The following is a 27991-nucleotide window of genomic DNA, read 5'->3' as shown; positions in this document are numbered from 1 at the left end:
CAAAGGAGATCAGGTTTTTGGCTGTTAAGATTGATGAAAATGTGTCATGGAAATCACATATTAATGATACAAAGGCTAAAGTATCTAAAACTATTTCTATTTTACATAAAGTGAAGGAATTTCTAAATAAAAAACATTGTATAGTTTGTACAGTTCACTGATTGTTCCATATCCAACATACTGTGCAAAACTGTGGGGTAGTGCCTGTAAAACATATTTAAATCCTATCTTTCTTCTGCAAAAAAGAGCAGTAAAAATCATGAGTGGATATGCATACAGGGGAACTCACAAATCCAATATTCAAACAGTCATTGAAATTTAATGAAATGATAGAGTACAAAATCCTAAAAATCATGTACCAAGCACATACACAAATTCTGCCAAACAACATTCAAAACAGATTTGTGAAAAGAGAAAGTAGTTACAATGTAAAAGAAACTGAGCTCTTTACTAAACTGAAATTTAGAACAGGTTTACAGGGACGGCATGGCGCAGTGGAAGAGTGGCCGTGCGCAACCCGGGGGTCACTGGTTCAATCCCCACCTAGTATCAACCTCGTCATGTCCGTTGTGTCCTGAGCAAGACACTTCACCCTTGCTCCTGATGGGTGCTGGTTAGCGCCTTGCATGGCAGCTCCCTCCATCAGTGTGTGAATGTGTGTGTGAATGGGTAAATGTGGAAGTAGTGTCAAAGCGCTTTGAGTACCTTGAAGGTAGAAAAGCGCTATACAAGTACAACCCATTTTAAAGGAAAAAGTAATTTCAATCAAAGGTGTTAGTTTATAAAACAATCTTAACAGTGAAATAAAACAAATCGAAATCTCATACTGTATTCAAAAAATTTAAAAATCATGATGATGAAAATATATGACTTAGAGTAGATTTTTGTTTTCATGTTTAGTTATTTTGTTGTATGTTATAAAATATGTATGTTACGAATATATATAGCTGGTCTTCTGAGTTGAACAACAAACGTAACTGTATGAATGGGGGCAGATATAAGTTTTACTTCTTTCTGCTCCTCTTTGTTCAGTATTTATTTTAAATGTTATGTTGATGATATGATGAAATTAAACAAACAATCTGTTATTCTAATTATTGTCTATAGTTTTTAATGAACACTGTTCACTTGTTGGTGGTTATATCAGCAGATCTAATCATATGTCCTTTAACATAATGAACACAACAGTGTACAGTGTAAAGTGTGTTTTAAAGATGGTCAAACAAGGGTTCAAACAAACTTTGATCGATTACACGTTTTCCCATGCAGCTCCAAATTCCCTTTTCCGTCTTTCATGGACATACACCTGTTGGTGGTTGACTTTTGTTGGACTGACTGGCTGTGTTATCGCGATGAATCTCTGCAAGCACCAAGGTCAAAAGACAAGCAACTCACACTAGCATCCACGGAAAATACATGCCACACACACACACACACACACGTACCCCATCCCCCACATCCCACGCCTTCATCGGTTCACCCCCCACGGTATGATTGACAACGAAGCAGTGCACATGGTGGCAGCATTTTTGGGTCAGATGCCTCCTCCCTCTCCCCAATTGCAAGTCTCGAGTTTTTTGTGTCGTAATATGTTCATATCTGAGCCCCCTTTACCCAATAAAGCTTTGTTTGGGATTTCCTTTTTTTTTACCACCCCATGTTTTCTCTTTTTCCTACCTTTCTACGGGGCGCCGCCCTTGTGGCGACCCATCAGTCTTCCCGTTTTCTTTACCCCTGTCTACCGTATGTCTGTTCTTGTACTGTAAACAAATTGGTTGTACTTTTTAAGTGCAGTGACAATAAAGTTGCATTCCATCTGTAATGGAGGCCAGCCAGTGTGTACGTTAGTAAACCCCACTTCCTGACACCTGAAGAACATGCACTTAAAACCAAGTTGCCGGCTTGTGTTTTTAGCTCTGTGCCTTGCATACTTGTCTTTTATTCAGGAGGACCCAGATTCGAGACCCGGCGATTCAGTGTTCCCGTTAACTCACCCTCCCCTGGTAGAAAGATCTCTCCATTGATATTACTGCCCTTACTTTTAATATCACAATGTCATGCTTAACCAACACCTGTAGTGCAGCTGTATTTTACTTTTACAACCAAAATCTCTTAACATGTGCTTTGTGTTCACTTATCTGAGGATTTTCAGCATGCACAAATGTAGACTAATATGCCTATATTAAGATTTCCTTTGTGATAACAATGACATAAATCAATCAGATTATGATTTGTCGTATTTTATAAATGACAAATGAGTATTAAAAGTTGTGTTATTCACACCATATGTATATCATATATTGTATAGTGTATGCACCCCAACCTAATTTGCATGCCCAAATACATCTGATTTCAAACACAATCAAAATTTAAGAAGAGATGTCAACAGTTGTTAAAGTCGTTCTCTTCTAATGCTATGTGTTTAAGTTTCAAGTGTTGGCAAACGTTGATATTTAATTCTTGACATTTTGGCTTTGTACACGACCACGGTGCTGATCATGCCAATGACTGCCAGAAGACATCCTGCGATGAATACCAGGTTCAGATTCAAATTCAGCTCTAGAGGAACAAAGAACATTATTTGTAGAGAGCAAGAGAAAAAAACAATTAGTATTCGGGGCAAGCAATGTTATTGGAAATATAAAGTCATATTTCATGTGTGATACCTCTGCTTCCATCACTGTCTGCTGGTCTCCTGAGGCGCAATGGACCTTGAGAAACAAAGTGGTTGGCACTCTGGATGACAGCCTCTCGCTTTTTGCGATGGTGCTCTTCGCCCGTCCACGTGGAGTTGATGCATCCCTTGGAGCACCTGGTGTTGGGTGCCCCCGCCTCACATACAAGCACTGAGCAGCTGATGTACACCTAAATAAAATGGGCAGATTGTCATGATTCGTTGAAGATAGTCTATAAAAAGAGTGACAATCAGAGTTGTGGTTGTCATGCTCAAAGCCGGAAGAGGGCGAAATAAAATGCTGACAACACTTTGCAGCGCTAGCGCCCTCTAGGCAGCGTTTTTAATATTGCAAGCATTCACTTTTAATACAGCTAGTAGTTGCCAAAATTGTGTGAATGTGCATTTATAAAACTTGTCACATACAACATTGTAACACTTTGTTCCTAAACAACTTAATCCACATCCATACATCCTGGGCTGACATTATTTTGGGTACCTTTGTATTTATTTGAGCTGATTGTTTTTTATTAGGTTTAAATGATTATACAGCATACATCTTCAGTGGGTTTTGAAATTAAGAATTTGTGTTTTGCCCTTATCTAGACATGGTCAAAATCATACATATTGACTCATATATGAATAATTTTTGTTAAATGTCCCCTAATCGGGCTTGAAAGGGAAGGTGATTTCGCAATGCATTGGGTGCCGGTTTTCCGTTTTTGCTGGACGTAGGCTTTGTTTATATGACTGTACTGTACCCACGGTAATGTGAGAGAGAGCAACAAACTGGATTAAAATGGATCGTACAAAATTAAAAAATCATGTGACCGCATCAAGACAAACTGTACCCTAGGCTTGCTACCTCGAGAAAAAAAAAGGAATTGTTCGATATGAGCACATCCAATGAACAAGAGATTTGAAGAAACTGTCACCATTGTTGAAGAGAAGCCTGTACCGTATTTTTCGGACTATAAGTCGCAGTTTTTTTCATAGTTTGGCCGGGGGTGCGACTTATACTCAGGAGCGACTTGTGTGTGAAATGATTTACACATTACCGTAAAATATCAAATAATATTATTTAGCTCATTCACGTAAGTGACTAGACGTTTAAGATTTCATCGGATTTAGCGATTAGGAGTGACAGATTGTTTGGTAAACGTATATCATGTTCTATGTGTTATATATTTGAATGACTCTTACCATAATATGTTACGCTAACATACCAGGCACGTTCTCAGTTGGTTATTTATGCGTCATATAACGTACACTTATTCAGCCTGTTGTTCACTATTCTTTATTTATTTTAAATTGCCTTTCAAATGTCTATTCTTGGTGTTGGATTTTATCAAATACATTTCCTCAAAAAATGCGATTTATACTCCAGTGCGACTTATATATGTTTTTTTCCTTCTTTATTATTCATTTTTGGCCGATGTGACTTATACTCCGGAGCGACTTATAGTCCGAAAAATACGGTATATATTTCTTCAACAGAATCAGTTTTTACGCCGGTGAAGAATTTCAGAATGCAAAGTCTGTTAAAGCTCATTGTCCTCCATTCAGATTGTGCATAATCTACGGCTCTCATCTCTTGTGTGTCCAAGATGGAGTGAGGGTGCCCAGCCTCATTTACCCGAAAAAACAAGCCCATTATTACTTTTAAATACTTTGATCACCGTGCTGCTGCTCCGAAAATAATAATAATTAATTTTGTGCTTACCAAAGACTAAAAGTTAACAGCCAAATGCTTTTTTCCAAACTAATGTACGTTGTTTGTCGCCTGCAACTGTCTTGGCTAACGCTAACAAACTACTAAATGGTACGTATGAAACTGAATAAAACATGCTTCGATTCAAACTTACCATTCTGAAAATCCGGTGGACACACCAACATGGTGATGGCGTTAAAAGTCATGTTTGATTGTCTCACGGTTGATATCCAAGCTATTCACCGTCTCTTTATTAGCTTCATAACCCGACTTCTATCGGCTTTGCTTCACGCTAGAAATGCGATCATGACTACGATTTTGGCAGTTAATGATGCAGCATCATTTTAACTTGTTTTGAACTTGTTGAAAAAAACAAGAAAAACAACTAAGCTTCAGCACAGAGTCTTGCATTTAGCCATGTAAATAAGCAATTCAGAGTCCAGCCAGACCGACAATGTATTGCGTTTGCACGTCACACTTTGAAGCCCTATAAGATTAATCTAAACCAAACACTTTTTGTAGCCATCAACGAACATCAAAGTCTGCCTTGATATTAGACCACACTTCTTGGTAAAATTAGTAGAGTTCATCTCGCCTGAATTATTTTAAAATTTTCAAAATACAATTTTTGGTTAAATCAATGTAATGTGCTTAGTGTCACCATAAATGGCATAAATGCCATGTGACTATATTGCATGTATCTGCTAACTCTATGCTAAAACCTCACTCTGTAATTTTCAGATTAGATTTTGAAAAAAGAGTTCCGATTAATTTTATTCCGAAAGGATTACAACCAGCAATTGGCACAGAATTAGTAAAATAGCTCTTTTATTGAAGCATCTCCAAATATTTTATTGGGTTGAGGTCTGGGCTTTGCAAAGCCCATTCTAGAAGGCTAATTTTAGCCTACCTTTTTTCTTCCAAAAACAGTTTTTATGTTTGTTTGGGATTATTGTCCTGTTGGAACACCTAATTGTCTCCCAAGTTTCAGCCATCTCGCTGTTGGTTTGAGCTGAAGTTGAAAATGCATGGAAGTTTTCTTGTTGCAACCATCCAGATAGCTCACCTGATCGTGCAGTCCAATGAACTTGAAGGCCTCAATGCTGAACCTGAATTCCCGCTCATGAGAGGCATGGATCTGAAGTGTAGAATCCACTTTACATCTATCAGAGCATTAGTATATGTTGTCATTTTATATGCATGTTTTACACTACAGCCCATTTAACGATGAAATGTACGGTTTATTTATTATTAAAAAATAACCTAATAAATTGAAAAAATAGGCTAAAATCTTCTTATAGAGTAATACCTCCACTTATAACTTTAATTGTTTCTGTGACGGAGCTCTTAACTCAAAACATTTGTGTCTCAAATCAACCTCTCCCTTTGAAATTATTTTAAATCAATTGAATTGGTACTGGGCTTCCAAAACAGAAATAAAACACGCTTTTGGATAAGAAATATTGTATAAAACAATACAATAACATTTGCTACAAACAACTACAGTAGTTTTTGAAGTATTGTAAAAATAATGTACAGTATTTAGCAGTATCTCCATCAAACAGCATCTGCAGCTTCTCCATATTTCATGGATGAATGTTCGCCGCTTAACATTTTGTTGATTTCAAGCTATAAGCTAATTCTACAGAGTAAGCCCAGAGGTTTTGGGCCAATCTTGCGGCATTTACTAAGCCAACTAATGGCGGATATGCTTGTATCTCAAATTTTTGCTTACGACTTAAAGCATAAAATTAACCGAGACACACCTCTTATCTCAAAACACGTTTTAACTGGAACACTCTTAAGTTGAGATACCACTGTAAAGCGTTATTTCCTTGATACTAGTTAAATAGCTGCATAGTACACACTATTGGAAAATTTTAAACATGTTTCTGTGTTATACGCATGTGTTGCAGTGAGGGGGTTCACTGATTTGTAGAACACTGGCAACCACAGTTAGCTACCAACAGGGTGTAAAATCTCTTGCTTACCCATTGTCAAGGATAGTGTAGGTCGGGTGGTAGTTTGGGTTGTCATATGGGGCAGCTCTGCATGATTCCACAAAAAGCTCTGTGTTGTTGATTGCAGTAGCAGCTTCTATTTTCATGTAAATCCTGCTTCCTAGTTCATATTCCAGAGGGTAAAAAGTTGGACTAATCATTATTTGATACCCCAAGTTTGTGTAAAACTCGAACTGGTATGTGAAAACGCCAAAGCCTTTTTCCCAAACGGTCGTATTGTTTCTGTGTGCACTGAAACTCTGCGTCACATTTCCTCGTTTGGGATACTGACAGCAGAAATCCAGTTGCAACCTGTTTTTCCTTGTGATTGTGTCTTGGAGGTTGTCCACTGTGGTAATCTCATTTCTAAAAATAAGATTTTCATCATCCTCCTGCAGAATAAGAGTTAATAGATTCAGTCCTGAAGGCATAAGAGGTATAAAAGCGAACTCTGTTACCTCCAGTTGAGTGCCACAAGAGTTGAGGGGGATGACGGCAACAACATGCGTGCTGTTGGAGTGTCTTTGGAGGTTGCATTCAATATTGGATGAATCACTGAGCTGTAGCTGATCCAAATGTATTCTACGGAGTGAAGCTTTCCTAATTGCGACCGTCATGTTGGACTCAGCACAGGTCACCGTAGCTTTAACTGAAAAGGACATAGATAATTATTGTTTTTTAAACCACTTTGCGCCTGGGCATTGTGCTGAAAACCTAAATAATAATACATTGAAGACCATATTGCTTTAGAATAGGGTTGTTCGATATTATCAGGCATAAAAATGAGATATTGGATCATACTGGTATTGTTTTTTTTGTTAGAATTTAGATAAAGTACAGTGTTACTTAACCATAGCCCATTGTACAGAGCGGTGTATGGAGAAAGTCTGACTAACACGGTTTTAGACCATCTCCTACATGATTGGACAAAGGACACTCACGTGACTATAGGGCGCCATTACTGCTACCAAGGTTGAACTGTTGCTCTGTTTCCATCGATCCATGCATTTCTACCGCTTGTTTCAACATGCAAAAATGCCCTGTTGTGCAGCATTGGGGGATGCTCCACCCGCCTAAAGTGTGGAAAAAATTTACATCGCTTTCCCTGCAACCCGAAAAGGAGTCTTATGGGAACTGAAGGTTTGAGAGCCACCAAATACAGTATCATGTGCAAGGTAAACACACTACACAACGTCTATGTTTTGTTCATGACAGAACAAACAGAAGCTAATACAAATAATACCAGAATAAATTAATACATTTAATAGAGGGTTTGACAAAAACAGACGATCTTTGAATCTCAGTAAAACTAAAATAATGCTATTCGGAAACAGCAGAAGAGAAAGTAAAAAACAAATACAAATAGACAGAGTATCATTAACAGAGTAAAAGAAACAAAAATTTTGGGCATAATAGTAGACGATAAAATGAATTGTAAATCTCATATAAAAATGTACAACATAAAGTGGCGAGAAATACGTCAACAATGATTAAAGCAAAATATGTTCTGGACAAAAATTACTCCATATTTTTTTAGTGCTCGCCAGTGTTATCATATCTGAGTCATTGTGTGTGCAAAAACATGGAAAAAAGTAATATTTCTCCATGATTGTTGGTCCAAAGCTAATGAGGGTAGTAATAACTTATTTTTTTTGGTTGTTCTGTGTATATTTTTGCATTTATTGCGCTGTCGGGTGCATGTTAAAGAGACTGCTGGTCACTGTAGCAACTGACTGCATCAAATACTGTCGCACAATTTTGCTTTGACGAAATAAAAGCATGTTTTATTTAAGTTAATGAGCTGGAGAATGTTTAAACCTATACTGAACACACAAAAAAACGCAACACTTTTGATTTTGCTCCCATTTTTCATGAGTTGAACTCAAAGATCAAACATTTTTACTATGTTCACAAAATAGCTGTTTCTCTCTAATATTGTTCACAAATCTGTCAAAACCTGTGTTGGTGAGCATTTCTTCTTTGCCAAGATATTCCATCCCACCTCACAGGTGTGGCATATCAAGATGCTGACTAAATAGCATGATTATTGCACAGGTATGCCTGAGGCTTCCCACAATAAAAGACCACTCTGAAATGTGCAACTTTATCACATAGCACAATGCCACAGATGTTGCAAGTGTTGAGGGAGCATGCAGTCGCCATGCTGACTGCAGGAATGTCCTGGTGTTTCAGAGAATTTGGCAGTACATCCAACCGGCCTCACAACCTCAGCCCAAGTGTAAACACACCAGCCCAGGACCTCTACATCCAGCAGGTACACCTCCTATAACCAGCCACTCGGACAGCTGCTGCAACAATTTGTTTGCATAACCAAAGAATTTCTGCATAAATTGTGAGAAACCGTCTCAGGGAAGCTCATCTGCATGCTCGTCGGCCTCATTGGGGTCTCAACCTGACTGTAGTTTATCATCCTTACCGACTTGAGTGGGCATATGCTCACATTCAATGGCGTCTAGCTCGTTGGAGAGGTGTTCTTTTCATGGATGAATCCCAGTTTTCACTGTTTAGGGCAGATGGCAGACAGCGTGTGTGGCGTCGTGTGCGAGAGCGGTTTGCTGATGTCAATGTTGTGAATCGAGTGGCCCATGGTCGGGATGGGGTTATGGTATTTTATTGATGGCATTTTGAATACACAGAGATACCGTGACAAGATCCTGAGGCTCATTTCAGTGCCATTCACCCGAGACGTCACGTCATGTTGCAGCATTACAATGCAAGCATCTGTACACAATTCCTGGAAACTGAAGACATCCCAGTTCTTTCATGGCCAGCATACTCACCGAACATGTCACCCATTGAGCGACATTGTGTTCCAGTTCTTGTCAATATCCAGCAACTTTTCACAGCCATTCAAGACAGTCAACAGCCTGATCAACTCTATGCGAAGGAGATATGTTGCACTGCGTGAGGCAAATGGTGGTCATACCAGATACTGACTTCTTTTCTGACCCCACCAGAACCCCAATAAAGAAAAACTGCAAATTTCAGTTTGGCCTTTTGTAGTGGGCAGCCTAAAGCACACCTATGCCATAATCATGCTGTTTAATCAGCATCTTGATATGCCACACCTGTGAGGTGTGATAGATTATATTGGCAAAGAAAAAGTGCTTACTCACACAGATTTAGACAGATTTGTGAACAATATTTGAGAGTAATAGGTATTTTTTATATATATAGTAAACGTTTTAGATCTTTGAGCTCAACTCATTAAAAATGGGAGCAAAAACTAAAAAAAGTGTTGCATTTATATTTCAGTCAGTACATATTTAGACTTATTATTTTGGTTGATTTTGTAAGGAAAATAACGTCATAACGACTGCAGTTGCATGCTTCAGGGCATAGCCGCACACATCATTGATAGCAAAGATGGCGCCTATTGTTTAGTTGACCATAATCTCTTTATACACGACTCTGCCATTGTTGGGCCTTGAGCGCCCTCAACAGGGCCACCAAAAATGATCTGTTTCTCAACTGTCGTCTGTATGGGCCGCAGTTGAAAAACTTTTCCACCAATTGGGGCAGTAATGACAATAACAAACCAACAGAAGACCTCTGGAACTAAAGTCAGAGAGGTTTTTTAAGGGCAAAAATTATGACTAAAGTGGTGAAGCTGTATTTTCATTTGCACTTAAATTTTATTGACAGTTTATGTAGTAAACATATTTATTATTAATTTAGTTAAAAAAAATTTTTTAACACCAGTTAATTGTAGGTACATTTATTTATTTAATAATTTTTAAGAGTCCCTTCTTTTGCAGTATATTTAATTATTGTTAGTAAGACGTCTTCCTTCAGTACTTCTAATTTATCATCACACCTCAGGAAAAATCACTCGGGGTCACACTCAGCGTTTATGCAGCAAAAAATGATAAAGAGCGAACGGCTGTGCCGAAAATAACTATAGCCAAGACTATTTTGTTGAACCTTTTTCTGTAACTTACATTGTAGTGCAGTATATAAGAGTAGTCAGGCTAAAGGGAGAGCTGAATCCAGCGATGTACAGAGACATCCTGGCTGAAAACCAACGCTTCCCATTCAACCTGATGGACCTTGACAGGTGCTGTAAAGAGGAATGGGCAAAAAGGAATGCCCTAGAAACTGTAGGTGTGCCAAGCTTGTGGCATTGTATTCAAAAATACTTGAGGGTGTAATTGCTGCCAAACGTGCATTAGCAGAGTATTGAGCAAAGGCTTTGAATACTTATGGAGTTGTGATTTTTAAAGTTTTATATTTTGAGTAAATTTGTGAAAAAAAAACAAAAAACTTTTCACATTGTCATTATGGGGTATTTTCTGCACACTTTTGAGGACAAAAATTAATTTTATTCCATTTTGGAATAAGGCTGTAGCATAACAAAAAGGGGAAAAAGTGAAGCGCTGTGAATACTTTCCGGCTGGACTGTATGTGTTCATTTGTGACACCGCATGTCACCAGACTTTGGTTTAAGGTAGGAGCTGTTGTATATATTGTTATCGGGTGATATTGGTTTTGGTAAATGTAAAGATGTAAACAGTCTAGGACAGTATCGGCATATTGGTAAGAAAGTCAACATTGAGCCTCTTTAGTTAAAAATGTCAACATATTCTTTCGCAAGTTATCAAATCAAGGCTAGTGTATGCATACGTCTAGCCAATATATATTGTGACCAAATGTATGATTACAATGTTTTGATGATTCCTTATACAGTATATACATTTGTATTATATGTGTATCGAATTTATAAATATTATTACAGACCCTTTTTGTTATGTTTTTGTTTCCCCTCGATGCTGAGCAGCCCTACAGTACATTGCAAAATTAACCCAATACTGAATTCAGAAATTGGTCATCTCCAGTGACTCACTTGTCTCGTTCCGAACGTCAAGAAGAACACACCTCATTTCAGACTGATAAACGCTTGATCTGCAAAGAATAGGTGAATCCATTTAAATGATACAAAAATATTGTTGACGTGCAAGATTCTGAAGTACATTTTCAAGTCTTTTGTGTCTAATACATCAATAAAGGGGTTTTTTTCAACCTTGTGCCAGTGAATAGCATGTCTGTTGGATTGATGCGTACACTATAAATTTAAATTTAAATATTACAATAAATTCAATTGCATTAAAGACACCCACTGAATACAACATATTTTTGATACAATTGAATAAATAGTTACTCACTGTAAAGGGGTGCTATAGGGGCCGTAATAAGAATGATATGAGGATGTGGTTGTGGTGTGAGCAGACCTGTGAAATATAAATTATAACATTGTTAAGCTTTCACACATGCACGTCAATGCTGAAATGTGTTAACCCAAAACTCACTGTCTGATTGATTCAACAGCAAAACAGAGTGGGTAATGTCCACCCATGTCACCAGGCCTGGGTGTCCACCTTATGACAAACTCATCATGTGTGGTTCTGTACTTATTGGTGTTCACTGGCCCACTCGTAATGATGTCATGTATTCTGCGTCAAAACAAAACAAACCATCCTCAAATTTGATTCATACAGAAATAGAATACAGCGATGAGATGGCAACTTGTCCAGGGTGTACCCCGCCTTCCGCCCGAATGCAGCTGAGATGGGCTCCAGCACCCCCGCGACCCCGAAAGGGACAAGCGGTAGAAAATGGATGGGTGGATTGATGGATGGACAGAAATAGAATTCACATCCATTATATAGCAATATACAGTACCATTTAATAATGCTGTAAGGGAAACTAAGGATTTGGTTAATTTCTTAGTTGATTATGTGATTTATCTTCCAGCCTGATAAATCCCTGCACAGGCCAAGGCTCAAACCCATGACCCCACAACCCATCTGACTGCCAGTAGGTTAAAAGACCAACGCGTTTCTTGAGGCAAAGTTTGAGTGAGGTTTACTTAACGTTCTAGTGCACAGCTAAGCGAGCTGGCATCTGCTACATTTAGGGCCTGATTGACTAAGATCCAAATATCACACATTAAACAGCCTGTGCAAACAATAAATTAACGTGTACTATTAGTGGCCGTGTTGCGTTCGATTTACTAAGACTGTGTTTACAATTGAAAAGTGATGCGGATCACTTTATTTAAATGAGGATTTTGCGTGTAATATACGGGGCATCATTACAGAGGCACTCTCATTTATTGCACATTTATTTTATCATGCTCCTACCTACAGATTTATGCTATGTTTTGATACATGCAGGAGACTTGTACTACTTTGTATGGGCATTTTAGAAGCAATCCTGCAGTGCATCTACATTGAAATAACTGTTTTGTTTTGTTTTACCGCCCAAGGTGCGCTCATTGGAGAGAGGCTGCATTTACTCCATTCAAGACGCAAAAAAATGTATACTTTAAGAAGTTTTTTTCATACAATAAATATTCTTATAATACATAGTCTATGTGAAAAAAACTAACATCATTAAAAAAAGACTAAAGGACACCAACACGCACCTATTGAATTTGTTTTAATCAGCCCCTTAAGTCCTCTAGCAGCTATAAAATTATAAAATGATATTGCTGAAGGGACGATATGCCTAATATTTTTTTATGTCTGACCGTTCAAAATGTTGACACACACACGTAGTACGGAGGATTCTCGTCCGTCTGTCGTCAGTGCAGTGTGAGCACTGACCCGGCAGCTATGTGTGGAACTGTCAGTTTGCACGTTCATCCCACACACGCCAAATATACCGCTATATAGTGCTCGCAAAACAGTCATGATTGCTGATGAATCATATTGCCCGTGTTGTATATCATATTTGCATCTTCTATTCCCAATATTATGGGTAATTGATGATCAGCATTATTCTGCATATTAATGAAGACAGACGCAAAATGGATTGCACGCCTTATTCTGCTCACTTAACAGACGCAATCCACTTTGCACATGTTTAGTAGATCAGCTTTGCGTGTGCTATCAGGTTTGCACTTGTTTTCCTACACACAAACCTTTAGTAAATCAGGCCCTTACTGTATATCCATACATGGATTTACAATGCAGATTGAAAATCTGCATCTCTTGGCTGTGGGGTAAACATATCAGTCACTACATTATTGTACTGCCATTATACATAAATTGGAGCAAAAACAGTGTATTCCTAAAGTAATTGTAACAAAATCAGTTCTGCATATGTCCTTAAGCAATGACTGTTGGCAGACGAGAATATATTCAACAAAGAAAATATTTCAGTCCATTGTAGTGTCTGTTGATGATACTGTAGCTTTGACCTCTTGTCATGAACGTGATCGCCGTCACTTACGTTGCATAGCTAGCTAGTGCTTTGACCCGAATCTCCACTTCCTTGTTGACCTCTGCATGGATGCTTTCTCCATTTCGGGGTGTTGGGTATACAAACATAGGTAGGTAGAGTCCTTCTTGACATGAAGGAACAGGGGGGTCCACTGGATGCCAGTAAGAGATCAATTAAAAAAATGTTGTAATATCAGATAGTAGATACACCAGTTTGTATAGTTTACTTCAAAGCATATTTGCTTTTGGCTTATTACATTGTACATAAGACAATAAAAAACATAAGGCAGCGCTAAAACCATCATATTGTTAAAAAATAATTAATATCCTATTGAAGTAAGATATGACTTACCCAGCAAAGAGAATTGCAAAGGTAGTTTGCCAAGTGGTGGAATTGATGTGGAATTGATGCGTCTTGTAGTGGCTCTATGTGCTGTGGTATGTAAGGTTGTAGTGGGCCAGCCTCCCCATGAGTTTAGGGTTGTAGTAGGCCGGGTCCTCCATGAGTTTGGGGTTGTAGTAGGCCAGGTCCTCCATGGGTGTGGGGTTGTAGTAGGCCAGCTTCCCCATGGGTTTGGGGTTGTTGTAGACATGTGTCCCCATGGGTGTGGTTTTGTAGTATACCAGCCCCTCCATGGGTTTGGGGTTGTAGTAGACATGTGTCCCCATGGGCGTGGTTTTGTAGTATACCAGCCCCTCCATGGGTTTGGGGTTGTAGTAGACATGTGTCCCCATGGGCGTGGTTTTGTAGTATACCAGCCCCTCCATGGGTTTGGGGTTGTAGTAGACATGTGTCCCCATGGGCGTGGTTTTGTAGTATACCAGCCCCTCCATGGGTTTGGGGTTGTAGTAGACATGTGTCCCCATGGGCGTGGTTTTGTAGTATACCAGCCCCCCCATGGGTGTGAGGTTGGAGTAGATCTGCGCCCCCACGGGTTTGGGGTTGTAGCAGGCCAGCTCCCCCATGGGTGTGGTGTTGTAGTAGACCTGCGCCCCCATGGGTGTGGTGTTGCAGTAGACCTGTGCCCCCATGGGTGTGGTGTTGTAGTAGAACTGCGCCCCCATGGGTGTGGTGTTGCAGTAGACCAGCTTCCCCATGGGTGTGGGGTTTTCGGTTTCAAATTGCGAGTTGAAACATACCACGGATGCAATGTAGTATATCTAGTGGTACTTTGAGGAGTGGTCCAATGATCAAAAGAGGTTACTGCTCTCTTTCTCCTGACAGCCAACGATGGCCTGTAAGAATGGGATCCATCACTATAGACAAGTGTGATGGGTTGTTGGGGGAAGTCCTCCACCACTAACTCAAATCCAAAAACTCTGGAGTCAGAATACATGTTGTTGTAGTACAAAGTGCACGTGTCCTGGAAAAAAAACACACTTCTGGTTTATTAATAAAGCAAAGAAAGACATTATTTGTCAGCTAATTTTCAACAAACCTCATCCAACTGAAAGCCCACAGGTTGTCTGCAGGAGCTGCATTCTGTATTGAAAAGCTTTCCATATCTGCATCGGACTCGGTCACCATCAGGGTCAAATGCCATCAGCTTATATGTACGTGGGCAGTTTTGAGGAACTCTTGAGTAAACAAATAAACTCATCAACAAAACAAGTACAGTATAGCAAAACAGTATGATATAATTTTTTATTAGAGAGTCATATTGTTTGCAACAAGCAGTGGAAAAAAAAGTATAACTAGTTTTTTTTCATGATGTGACATTACGATCTTTTATGATCATTCAAGAGGAAAGGTCCACGAAAGACTGAACTGCCCCCTGCCAATGCACTATGTCTGGGGTCCCCAAAAGTTTTGACTCGTGGGCCACATTGGTTTAAAATAAATTTGTTTGGGCGTTGGGCTATTAGTGTGTGTGTGTGTGTGCGTGTGTGTGTGTGTGTGCGTGTGTGTGTGTGTGTGTGTGTGTGTGTGTGTGTGTGTGTGTGTGTGTGTGTGTGGGTTCATACAGTATATAAATATATATATATATATATATATATATATATATATATATATATATATATATATATATATATATATATCAGTGACGTGCAGTCACTAAAGGCAGGTGAGGCTTGCTTACTTACTTGCTTGTGGTAGTCCATCGTATCCGATGATGACTTCCACTTCTTCTATTGGTGAGTTTTGAGGTGACTAAAAAGTCCAATACGAGAGCCACATGGTCTATTGCAATGGGGGAATATGAAGTTAGTGTTTGTTGTGGTGTTGGCTGCAGGGCCCATCTTCCTCCTCTGGCGTTTCCCTTCCCTCGCTGCGCTTCTCTCCTATTCAAAATGTTGAAGGCCTGCATGGCAGAGTTGCCTCCAGAGAGGGCGATCTGAGGCAGAGCTTTCCAGCTGTGTGTGCTGTATTCCACACCTCTTGAGAGTTATTTTCAGTTGGTCCTTATACCTCCGCTTTTGGCCTCCTGCAGATCTCTGGCCATGATGAAGTTGACCATATAGCAGTTGTCGGGGAAGTCTATCAACTGGCATTCTGATGGTGTGGCCGGCCCATCGCAGTTGGTACTGGAGAAAAGTGGCCTCCATGCTCTTGGTACCAGTTTTACTCAGGACTTCCGTGTGTGGCACACGATCACGCCATGTCAGCCCAAGGATCCGCTGGAGACACTTGATGTGAAAGTTCTCCAGCTGTTGGATGTGGCGGCGATACAGGGTCCAAGCTTCACAGCCATATAATAGTGTGCAGACACAGATGGCTTGGTAGACTGCCACCTTAGTACGTATGCTGAGGTCTTTGTTCACATACACCCTCTTACGCAGTCTACCAAAGGAGGCTGAGGCAGATCTTATTCGATTTTGAACATCATTGTCCATGCTGCAGTTTTCGGAGAGGATGCTCCCAAGATATTTGAAGTCTGGGACTATTGCTAGGGTCTTGTCATCGATGTTAAAGACAGGTGATGGTGGTTGAGTTGGCGGAGGGGAGTTCCACTGGCACAGTACCTTCGTCTTTACAGTGTTCACAGTGAGACCCAGTCTGCTATAGGCCTTCACAGCAGCTGTTAGCGTCGCCTGCAGAGCCTCTGATGTATGTGCCACAAAGGCACAATCATCAGCATACTGTAATTCCACAATGTTCACAGTTTTGACCTTGGTAGCCGCCTGCAGCCTTCTGATGTTAAATAAGCTTCCATCCAACCTGTAATCCACCAGCACACCACTGCTTCCCTCAACTTCTTTGTGCAGTAGCCAGGTGACACTCATGAGGAAGATGTTGAATAGTACAGGTGCAAGTACACAACCCTGTCTGACACCTGTGGATACCTTGAAAGGCCTAGACTCATGTCCTCCTGTTGTCACCTGAGCCATCATCCCCTCGTGGAAACTTTGCAAGATGTTTACAAACTTCCGCGGGCAACCAACCCTGAGAAGGACCGTCCAGAGCAAGTGTCTGTTGACCGTATCAAAGGCCTTTGATAGGTCCACAAACGCCATGTATAGATCTTGATGTTGCTCCCGACACTTCTGTTGTAGCTGGCGTGTTGTGAAAATCATGTCCACAGTGCTGCGATTTTTCCTGAAGCCACATTGAGACTCAGGCAACAGGTGTTCTGTTATGCTCTGTACGAGTCTTGACAGCATCACTTTGGCAAGAACCTTGCCAGCAGCAGACAGGAGGGATATTCCTCTACTATTGCCACAGACAGACTTCTCACCCTTCCCTTTATATATGGTTACAACATTTGCATCCCGCCATTGTTGGGGGACTGCTCCGCGTTTCCATATATCAGCAATATAGTGGAAAATTGCTCTGGTACAGAGGTAGCCTCCCTGTTTAAGGATCTCTGCAGGGATGCCATCCGGGCCAGGTGTCTTGTTGTTCTTAAGTGACCTAATTGCAGCCAGGACTTCAGAGAAGGTTGGTGGAAGATCCAGTTCTTCAATAGTTGGGTAGCTGGGCAGCTCATCCAGCACTGCCAGATCAGGGGTGGCAGGTTGGTTTAAAAGTGTCTGGAAGTGTTCCGCCCATCTATCCACAACTTGTTTCTGGTCCTTTATGAGGGTTGAGCCATCAGCCGACTTCACAGGTGAAAGAGAGGAGTTCCTGGGGCCATGGATGGTTTTCACAGCATTATAGAAGTTGTGCATGTCGTTCTTCACTGCAAAATGTTCGATTTCTTGAGCCTTGTCAGTCCACCAGTCATTTTTCAGTTTTCGTAGGACAGACTGTACCCCCTTCCTTGATGTTCTCCAGTGCTGCTTTAGCCTGACAGATGTAGGGTTGTTCAGGGCTGCGTTATGGGCCTTGTGCATGGTGTCCAGTATGGTTCTGATGGATTCTGAGTTTTCGTCGAACCAGTCCTGATGCTTCCTACGGCGGTAGCCAATAGACTCGGCTGCAGCCTCATAGAGCTTTGAGCTAAGGCAGGTCCAGTAGTCATCAACACTGCCTTCAGGGCTCAGGAAGGGGTCGATTTCCTGCAGCTTCCCTGCAATGGAGGATCGAAGGCTGTTCCGGGCCTCGTCTGCTTCAAGCCGGGCACAGTCCAACCGCTTCTTTCCAGTTTTTCGGAGACAAACAGGGGGACGTACTGACGCTCGCAACTTGGAGATAATCATGCGGTGGTCAGTCCAGCAGTCAGCACCTCTCATTGCACGGGTGATGTGCACGTCCTTGGTGTCCTTGCGTCTCACGATGACGTAATCCAGCAGATGCCATTGCTTGGATCGTGGGTGCATCCAGGAAGCCTTGTGTTTATTTTTCTGTTGGAAGATTGTGTTGGTGATTGTCAGGTCATGCTCAGCACAGAGACTGAGTAGCCTCATGCCATTGCTGTTGACCTTCCCGATACCATGCTTCCCAATCACTCCTTTCCATATGAGGTGGTTTTTCCCCACCCTGGCATTAAAATCACCAAGCAGGAGGATTTTGTCACTGCTGGGGATGCGCTGTAGGGCCTCATCTAGTTCCTGGTAGAAACGGTCCTTTGCCTCATTCTCGGATGGTAAAGTTGGCGCATAGGCACTGAGAAGAGTTGCGTAGCGGTGTTTTGCAAGGGGAATACGGACAGACATGAGTCTTTCACTTATGCCGGTAGGTGTTTCAGTGAAACTGGGTAGCAGGCTGTTTTTTATTGCCAAACCAACACCATGGTGATGCGGACCTTCTGTAGGGTAACCCTTCCAGAAAAAGGTATAACCCTGGCCTTCTTCCTTTAGGGATCCCTCATCCAGAAGTCTGGTCTCACTCAAGGCGGCGATGTCAATTCCATAACGTCTGAGCTCAGCAGCAACAAGCGCAGTTCTTCTTTGCGGCCTGTCAGGGTTGTTGTCCAAGAGGGTTCTAATATTCCATGTAGCCAATTTCAGGGGAACTTGTTTATTTTTTGTTTTTCGACCGCGGTAGTGGAATGTCCCGGTAGGTGCGGTATCCTACCCGGGGTGTGAAGAGTGGGCAATGTTTAGGCCACCTTTTCTAGGCCTTCCCCCATCTTTGGGGTGAGCAGTGTGGCTCCTAAATAGGGCTGCTCAGTCATACAGGGGTCTGCCGAAATCAGCTGCCACTCAATTCCCAGCTGATAGCGACCATTATAGCCCTGTATCGCTGACGTGCAGGGATCTAACTAGAAGCTCCCAGTTCATTCTAACCTGCCCCCGTTATCAGACATCCTGACGCCGTCAGACTTTGTGCTTCAGAATCCAATTGCTGTTCTGGATCCACCAAGGTCAGAAGCAGAGACCTGTGCGATGATACGTTTTAAGTGCCTCTGGGGGTGCACAGTTCCCAGCCGCACTATCTTCGCCACAAAGAGATGGAGCCTAGTGGCAAGGGGGAAACCCAGGACAACCAGCACCTCTTCATAGCTGCAGGAGGCCTACGGAACCCTCAGTCTGTCGTGGCCCGCCTACGTGTGCCTCCATCACGGTGCTTTTCTCTCAGGGTGTGCTCCCCTAGCCTTTGTCTTCCTGGACTTACCCGCAAGGCAGCGGGTCGATCCCCTACCTTTTAGCCTGAAGTCACGAGACTCCAGTTACCGTGTGCTACCACGTGGAGGCAAGGTGAGGGGTCTTGGTGAAGGAGAGGCTATGTACTGACCTCGGAAGGCTTACGCACTCGGCTTCCTTTACCCAGCTGGGTCGGTCAGCGGCAGAAGCTATGCGTCACATGCATCCCTACATGCAACGTCTCTCTAGCATGCTGCACTAGACGCATCACTACACCCTGCGAGCAAGGCCCGCTAACACGTGTGCGTGTGTGTGTGTGTGTGTGTGTGTGTGTGTGTGTGTGTGTGTATGGGTTCATACAGTATATAAATATATATATATATATATATATATATATATATATATATATATATATATATATATATATATATCAGTGACGTGCAGTCACTAAAGGCAGGTGAGGCGAGGCCTCACCTTTCATCATGGAAAGAAAAAAAAAATTAAATTTTTTTTTTTTTTAATTAAATTGTTATATGTATCAAGTGATTATACTATAAAGTTATTTTCCATTTAACTTCACCCGTTTTAGATTATTTTTATTTAAAATCGCTGAATTTTCACATTTGCCGTTCAAATACTGAGAAGAGACGGTGCGGTGAACAGCAGCCAGTCGAGGCACGTCACTCAGTGCCGCAACATGGATTGCGGACTCGGCTAACTGCTGGCCTGCTGTGCAGTGAGACCGTATTGCTATATGAACTATATTATACATTTCCATAGTTTAGTTAGCTGAGGTATATAATGTACAGTGTATTTTGTCAACAACTGTATGTGTGTAAAGTATTTCTTGTGCTGAGCGATCATAAAACGGCTGCAAAAGACGCACTGGCTGAGGCTCGCCTCCTGCACCCCCGCCGTAGAATGCACGGTAATGTTGTGTCGTTCGCGAACGATTCGTTCGTACGAACGAATCTTTTGAGTGAACGTACTGAACCGAATTACTTCATGAACTGATTTGTTCCTTTCTTAGTTCAGTTGAGCTCCGCCGCGACCATGCCGGTATGAGTGGAACTGGCGCATTCTGTAACTCACTGAACCCTCGACGTCGGCAAACGACGCAGCCAGCTACTCATCATGGGGGCGGGGGGAAGGACTGAGCGAACGATTCGTTCACCGCGGATTAACGACATGAATCACTCAGTGAACGACAACGCTCTCGCTCTCTGCTCTGCTTGCCCCAATGCCGCGAGTGATTCTCCTCCCGTCGCGGGGATATGTTTCATGCCATTGGCATCCGTTCTCCATTCATTCTCCAAGCTAACGGCTAATGTTGACTCTAGCCACATGAAAACAAACACATACACGCGCCCCGTCCCCATTTTCTCAACACATAAAGTTATGAGAGTAGAGGAGACAGAAAGAAAGTCACTGCAGGGCAAGGCTGAGCAGCAGCGACGCGAGGGGGAGGGGCGGGGGGTAAAGTGTAGGGCAGGCTGTTTGAGAAGATTTAAAATAAAAATAATAACTAATGTATGTACATATACATAGGCTATTATTTATCTTAATTCTTATATTATTTAAGCTATTTATTTTCTTTTTTATTGCATATTTAAGTTGATATTTCCATTTTTATATTTTTAAATGTAAGCTACAGAATTTTTAGTTTTAATGTTGGCTTTTCTGGCACTTGGTTTTATATTTGTTTTGTTTTATTTAAGGTAGCCTATTTATTTTCTTTTTGTTTGCACATTTAAGTTAATATTTTCTTTGTTATATTTTTAAACGTAGGCTACAGAACATTTAGTTTTTATGTTGGCATTTCTGGCTCTTAATTTATTTGTTTTATTTTGAAGGTATTTATTTTCTTTTTGTTTGCATATTTAAGTTTACATTTTCTTTGCTACAGAACATTTAGTTTTTATGTTGGCATTTGTTAAGGGTTTCTTAATTTAATATTTGTTTTTGCACCAAACAAACAAGGCCTATTTATTTAACTGTTGATTGCAAGCATTTTAGTAGGCTATAACTATTTTTTTTATTTCCCACTTTTATTGATTTCTTATTTTCATTTCAGTGCAATAAAACATATTTAACCACAGGACTCGCGAACCTACTGACACAGAGAAGTGACTGTGTCGTGGAGGAGGACGTCACATTGAGGCTCTCGTTCAGTCACTGTGCGTGTCGTTCATTGGGTGCTGAGGGCTTGTGTCGTTCGCGAACTGACACACACCGAGATCTGCCCCTGGGGAATCTGTTACTGACTGACTCATGATTCGCCGACCTGCCCACAGAACTGCTGCTGCAGAAGTGATTCGGTGAACAAATTTTTTGAACGAATCAATTTAAGGAACTGATTGTAGTGATTCAGCACAGTCAAAAGAACTGCCGATCCCATCACTAATGCACGGCAACCCCTGACGGGAGTGTTGTATCAACTAAAGCCCACACTTAAACTTTCCACGTGCAAGATTGAATCTATTTAAAAAAGTTATTTCATAAGAAGCCAAAAAGTGCAAAAACAATAATGTTCGTGTTGGAGGAGTTGTGAATGACTGCAGGGCCACAACATTAGGTACACCTGCAGACTGCAGGTGTACCTAATTCACAACTCCTCCAACACGAACATTATTGTTTTTGCACTTTTTGGCTTCTTATTAAATAACTTTTGTAACCTATTTTCATGGGCTTTCCTCTTTGTGATGTTAAGTTCCTGTTATGCGCTGTTATACAGTATATGCCTTGAGCTCTTATTTTGAAGGTGCTAAGAGCGGAAGTGACGACACGTTGGAGTGGAGCGGAAGTTTTCGAAAGAAGGTAAATAAAGTGGTCCTCGTGTAAACTGGAGCCTCCGTGTTTGTTATTTTGTAGTTTCATACAGTATAGGCGACATTTATAAACCCTCGGTTACACTTTTTTAAATAGATTCAATCTTGCACGTGGAAAGTTTAAGTGAGGGCTTTAGTTGATATAACACTCTCGTCAGGGATTGCATTAATCCAGCACAATAGCGGCTCATGGATTTATTTTATAAGTAAAGGTAAGACCATAAAAACGTTTTTTTTATTAAATGTGCTTTTTTTGTGTGCTACAGTTTGTATGTGTAAAGTTAAAGTTAAGTTAAAGTACCAATGATTGTCACACACACACTAGGTGTAATGAAATGTGTCCTCTGCATTTGACCCATCCCCTTGATCACCCCCTGGGAGGTGAGGGGAGCAGTGGGCAGCAGCGGCGCCGCGCCCGGGAATAATTTTTGGTGATTTAATAACCCCCAATTCCAAGCCTTGATGCTGAGTGCCAAGCAGGGAAGAATGCTGGTATGAGCTTTTAAACATAACCCGTTAACTGCTGCCAATCAAATGGTGAATAAGATACTCTTTAGGGTTCATATGTTTGTAAATCTGACTGTGATGAAGTCAGTGCCTCACCAGCCATCAACCTCACCGCACGTCACTGATATATATATATAATTATTATTATTATTTTTTGGTCTTGTCCGCACAGTTTCCCCCTCAGTCCTCTTTTTTTAATTCTTCTTTCTATCCCTTCCTGCTCCGGTGTGGCCGTGCCAAACAATAAATATAACCAAACAGTTGATAAACTCAAAAACAAATAACACAACAAGAGAAATTTCCCACACTTCTCTTTTGCAAAGTAAATCTGTACAGCAGAAATGGGCATAAACAATTTTTTTTGTTTTAAATTGGGAGGTCCCGCGGGCCAGTTTGTGGATACTGGTGAGTGGTACTTTAAGGATCCTGGCACTATGCTATTGGCTCTGCAGATTGCTGTGGCTCAAGCACAGACATTGTCACTTGCATTACTAGAGAGGATTTTTTTTAGAGATTTTAAATCTGATGAAGAAAAAAATGGCAAAAGACAGTATGGTAGTATACCGGCAAAAGCAGGAGGGTTCTGAGGTGTCGGAGAGGGTGACTAAGCACAGACGCAGAAGCGTTTCTCTTTATACAAGACTTCTCCGGCGGCTTAGCCACTAGTGGGCCCACATCATGAATTGTTAACTCGCCATAAAACCCCCAGAACAAATCCTGTGCAGGCCCGAAAATTTTCATAATTGTTAGTGGACCTATGCAGCGTTTTATATTCCTTCCTGTGCCTTTTTAGCCTTACCGAAGGAATGGTAGAGTGCCAATAGCTGGTGATGTGTTTGGCACTCCGGTATCAGATCTTATACCCAAATCCACAGTGGTCAGCTGTCTCCAATTGCCGAGGGAGTTTCGGTTAGGAATCCAACAACAGCTAGCTGACCTGAGAGGTTTAGAAACAGCACTCTTGAACTACAGCAACTTTTGAAAATAGACACAGCACAGTACGTTATTATTGTACGTGTAAGTAAGTATTGTTTATGTATTTCTATATTGATAGGCATTTTGTATGTAATTCTAAGCTGGCAGTAGTAGCTTTTAAAGGACAAAAAAAAAAAAAGAAACCTACCGCAAAGAGAAAGGTTTGTCGGAAGGGAGATGTCTTGTTATTACCGTCTCTGCCTCACACCATTGCCTGTTATAAATTGGGGCGTTGCTGCTGTGATCAAGTATTCTTCTGCTTCTGGAAACCTCGTTCCCACAGATACCATGGTAACAATTAATGGACTGAGAGCTGTAACATCCATCGAAGGTTGCCCTGTTACGAATGGTGACCTGTGAAAAAGCATCCCAAAAGATATGTTTTTTTCTTAGGAAGTTGGGTTTGAGATACTGTTGAAAAATATTCACTATTATCAAAAATCATAATTTGTGCCATTTTTAATGATGCCTGTATATCCAAACATATCCATTTAATAAAGTCAAAGGGCTACAAGATAAATATCCCACACTTCTCTTTTGTAAAGTAAATCTGTGCAGCAGATATGAGCATCTATATCAACAATATCATTATATATATATATATATATATTAATATCAAAACCCCCCAAAAAAACAAATGATCCTGGTCATGTTTTACAAAGTGCAAAACATTATGTTAAACTATACATTTAAGGACTAATCTACCAAGATCCAAGTACCACCTGCTAATCAGCTTGTGCAAACTATAAAATTATGTGTACTAATTGATCTACAAAAGTTGATAAAAAGTGCAAACGTGGTGCGGAACGCCTTAATTAAATAAAGTTTTTGCATGTACTAACACTATTATGTTAGTACATGGAAACACTCATTTACCTCTACATTCATGTTATTATGCTCTCCATTCAACATGTGGGGTTTTGCAATGTTGAACAAACAGCACACATCTATAAGATGTAACACATTTTTGACAATATAGGATCACAATCTAGACCACAGAAACTATTTTTAGCATGCTGGCAAATTTCACTCCAAAATACAGTCTGATAGATAAAACTGTTACCAAGTTTTGTGAAAATAAATGACATGTATTCAAGTAAAATGCTTAAAAACTTTCTTGGATGACATTCTGGCGATAAAATTGCATTTGTTGTCAAATATTACGATCTTTTCTTGGCAAATTGTAGTTATGCAAGAGAGTTACTCACCTGTGATTAATCATAATTAATTCCAAATTGACATTAATCTGATTAAAAAAAAATCATTGTTTAACAGCCCTTATATTTACATTATGTCCAAATATGAATCTAGTTACTGCAGAAGTTGTTTTGTTTTAATTTTACTTTTTTAATCAAGCCATTGCAAAAAAATATGAATGATATGATAACAAATACCACTATTTACTGTATACCACTATTTGAATGATAGTAATATAACATAATTGTATTGTGTTATATATTTTATTGAAACACATTTAAACAACAATATTACGTATTTTATATTGTGGATAGTAAAAAGATACTGTCTAAATGCACCATCATAATTGACAAGAAAAAAAACCCAGCATGAACTTTTTAATCCCTTCATAATGTTTGAAATTACAAAAACAACACAATTACACAAATCTATTAGTGTTAATATTCGATCACTCACGATAAACGTCCCGTCAGAGTTTTTCCCGCCATAGCTATAGGTGGTGAGTCCTCCAAAGTGGTGTGACGCAGACACCACTGAGACCAGGACCAGCTGCAGCAGAGGCACTGGTGTAAAAACCATGATGCCCCAACCTCACCTTAGCTCTGCTCAAAAGGTCTGTTGTTTGCGTGCGCTTTCCGCGTCTTTATATATGCACACAAGCCCAGATTTAGCAGGAAACGTGGTATCGCCTATTGTACTGGTATGATCAGTGTGTTTTTAAGAACAATGAGTCCAAACAGGTTTCATTGAACAAACAAACTTTGCTTTGGATGCTTTACTGCAAAAATATTCATGAGAATACAAAGTGGAGGTCATTCAACAGCAACAACACTTCTTTTAGTATGAATAACATAGCCATTCATTTACAGTATGTGCATTATGGGCTTATACGCAGTGTTGGGACTAACGCGTTACAAAGTAACGCGTTACTGTAACGCCGTTAGTTTCGGCGGTAACTAGTAATCTAACGCGTTATTTTTTTATATTCAATAACTCAGTTACCGTTACTACATGATGCGTTACTGCGTTATTTTACGTTACTTTTTATGTAGTATCGGCTAGAAACTGAGGATCTGAGTGTGTTTTATTCCAGCGAAGCAGAGACGTGCTTCTGATTCTTCCTCTGCGCTCTCTGTGTGTGCGTGTGACTGTGTGTCTGAGTGTGGGAAGGGGAGGGGAGGGGAGGGGAGGGGAGGGGAGGGGAGGGGGGTGCGCAATACAACCGTTGGCCAACAAAAAAGTAACCACAGAACACTATACGCCAGGGGTCCTCAAGTACAAATCTTGAAGGTCCACAAATGTTTTTTTGAAACAGGCTGGGTCCGTCTATTATCGGTCAAGCTTATATAGTAGCAGGAGGTAGGTAGTTTAACATTTTCTTAAAATTAACAAAAATAAAACAAATATCCAATAAAATACATGAAATATTTTCTTTGAAACAAAAATAAATAAGAACTTTGAAAAAATGTGTCTTCTGCATTTGACCCATCCCTTGATCACCCTCTGGGAGGTGAGGGGAGCAGTGGGCAGCAGTGGCACTGCGCCCGGGAAGAATTTTTGGTGATTTAACCCCCAATTCCAACCCTTGATGCTGAGTGCCAAGCAGAGAAGAATGCTGGTATGAGCTTTTAAACATAACCCGTTAACTGCTGCCAATCAAATGGTGAATAAGATACTCTTTAGGGTTCATATGTTTGTAAATCTGACTGTGATGAAGTCAGTGCCTCACCAGCCATCAACCTCACCGCACGTCACTGCTCTGTTGCTATTTGTTGTTGTGTCATAGATTTAACAAAAATCTTGCTTGATGTTTCATATGACTTTTTCAGCCTCGTGATTTCTTTTTTTCTTAGCTCTGAATCATGAGGAAATGTCTCTTCAAATTCGCGGTGCTCTTTCAGATAGTGACGTTTCAGATTTTCACTTTTCACCAAAGCAACAGTACTGTTGCATATTAGACACATTGGTCTGGTACTTGCAGTAGGTAGGATGAAAACATATTGCTCTGTCCATTCTTCCTTGAAACGTCGGTTTTCCCTGTCCACCTTTCTTTTACCAGCCTGAGCCAACTTGGAGCATGCCATTGTGATTTGATTCACATTCAGTGACTGAAGAGTGAACAGTTAGCGAAGTAGCGATACGAGACAACTGTGTGCCTGCAGCGAAAGGTTCCATATGCACTGTGCACATGTGTATGACCCAGGTGGTAACAGCCTATCAGCGCGTCGTTGTGATAGAGATGACAACCCATACCCCGGAATTAGCCAATCAGAGTGGCGTTCTCTCGCTCTCACTCCGTCTCTCTCTCTTTCTCTCTCTGAGAGAGAGAGAAAGAGAGAGAGAGAGAGAGAGAGAGACGGAGTGAGTGAGACACGAGAAATGTAAACGAAACGTGGAGATATTTGACTAAAAACAACAAAGAACGTTGACTTGCGCTAGCGATAACTCACAGATAAATACAATTATTATATTTTTTTATAATAATTATAATTATAATAATACAACTTTTTTTATTTTTTTTATTTTTTTTTTTTACTATAATTCGTGCTGGGTCCGGACGGACACGTCGCTGGGTCCGGACATGGACCGCGGTCCGCCTGTTGAGGATCACTGCTATACGCCTATACGGTATAGTGTTCTGTGGTTACTTTTTGGTTGGCCAAGCGGACGTGACGACAGGCTGTCCCTACTCAGATCCGCACAGACCGGGAGGGGGCGTGCCTTAAGTCCGGCTGGAAATCGGCAGAAATTTGGAGAATGGTTGTCCCAGGGAGAGGCAGTGAAATTCGGGAGGGTTGGCAAGTATGAGATATTCTCACTTCTTTTCTTTTGTCGAGCACAAAGAAAAGAACATTTTAGTTAAATGTAAGTTGTGTCTTGGATCAAAGATCCCGTCTACTGCCCAAAACAACAATTCAAATCTGCCTGGTTAGGCTCTGTGTATGTCA

General features: G+C 40.7%; 1 protein-coding gene across 2 annotated transcripts; it reads right to left on the bottom strand.

Moving 5' to 3' along the window:
• Nucleotides 1–299: 299 nt before the first annotated feature.
• On the bottom strand, nucleotides 300–25649 carry LOC133616097 (uncharacterized). Of its 2 annotated transcripts, XM_061975183.1 has the most exons (14): nucleotides 25500–25649; nucleotides 23995–24200; nucleotides 23671–23808; nucleotides 15069–15207; nucleotides 13982–14993; nucleotides 13640–13781; nucleotides 11713–11856; nucleotides 11569–11634; nucleotides 11250–11308; nucleotides 6844–7034; nucleotides 6377–6777; nucleotides 5452–5548; nucleotides 2667–2865; nucleotides 300–2559 (listed from the first exon to the last, which is right to left on the bottom strand). In XM_061975183.1, the coding sequence occupies exons 1-14, from the start codon at nucleotides 25620–25622 to the stop codon at nucleotides 2423–2425; spliced, it is 3054 nt and encodes a 1017-aa protein (XP_061831167.1). In that variant the 5' UTR covers nucleotides 25623–25649; the 3' UTR covers nucleotides 300–2422. The 2 variants fall into 2 exon arrangements, with proteins under 2 accessions (XP_061831167.1, XP_061831168.1); XM_061975184.2 differs by lacking the exons at nucleotides 23671–23808; nucleotides 23995–24200; nucleotides 25500–25649 and adding an exon at nucleotides 15715–16598.
• Nucleotides 25650–27991: the final 2342 nt, after the last annotated feature.

This window comes from Nerophis lumbriciformis, linkage group LG15 (genome assembly GCF_033978685.3).
Source record: "Nerophis lumbriciformis linkage group LG15, RoL_Nlum_v2.1, whole genome shotgun sequence".
Lineage (NCBI taxonomy): Eukaryota > Metazoa > Chordata > Actinopteri > Syngnathiformes > Syngnathidae > Nerophis > Nerophis lumbriciformis.
The sequence above is the reverse complement of the archived record's forward strand: the minus strand, read 5'-3'. Positions and strand labels throughout refer to the sequence as shown.

Excerpts from the sequence above, each read along its gene's own strand:
- LOC133616097 (XM_061975183.1), bottom strand. The coding sequence starts at position 25,622 with ATGGTTTTTACACCAGTGCCTCTGCTGCAGCTGGTCCTGGTCTCAGTG. Across the intron at positions 24,201-25,499 it reads ACTCTGACGGGACGTTTATC|GTCACCATTCGTAACAGGGC; the intron begins GTGAGTGATCGA and ends GCTTTTTCACAG. Across the intron at positions 13,782-13,981 it reads TTTGCAATTCTCTTTGCTGG|TGGACCCCCCTGTTCCTTCA; the intron begins GTAAGTCATATC and ends ACTGGCATCCAG.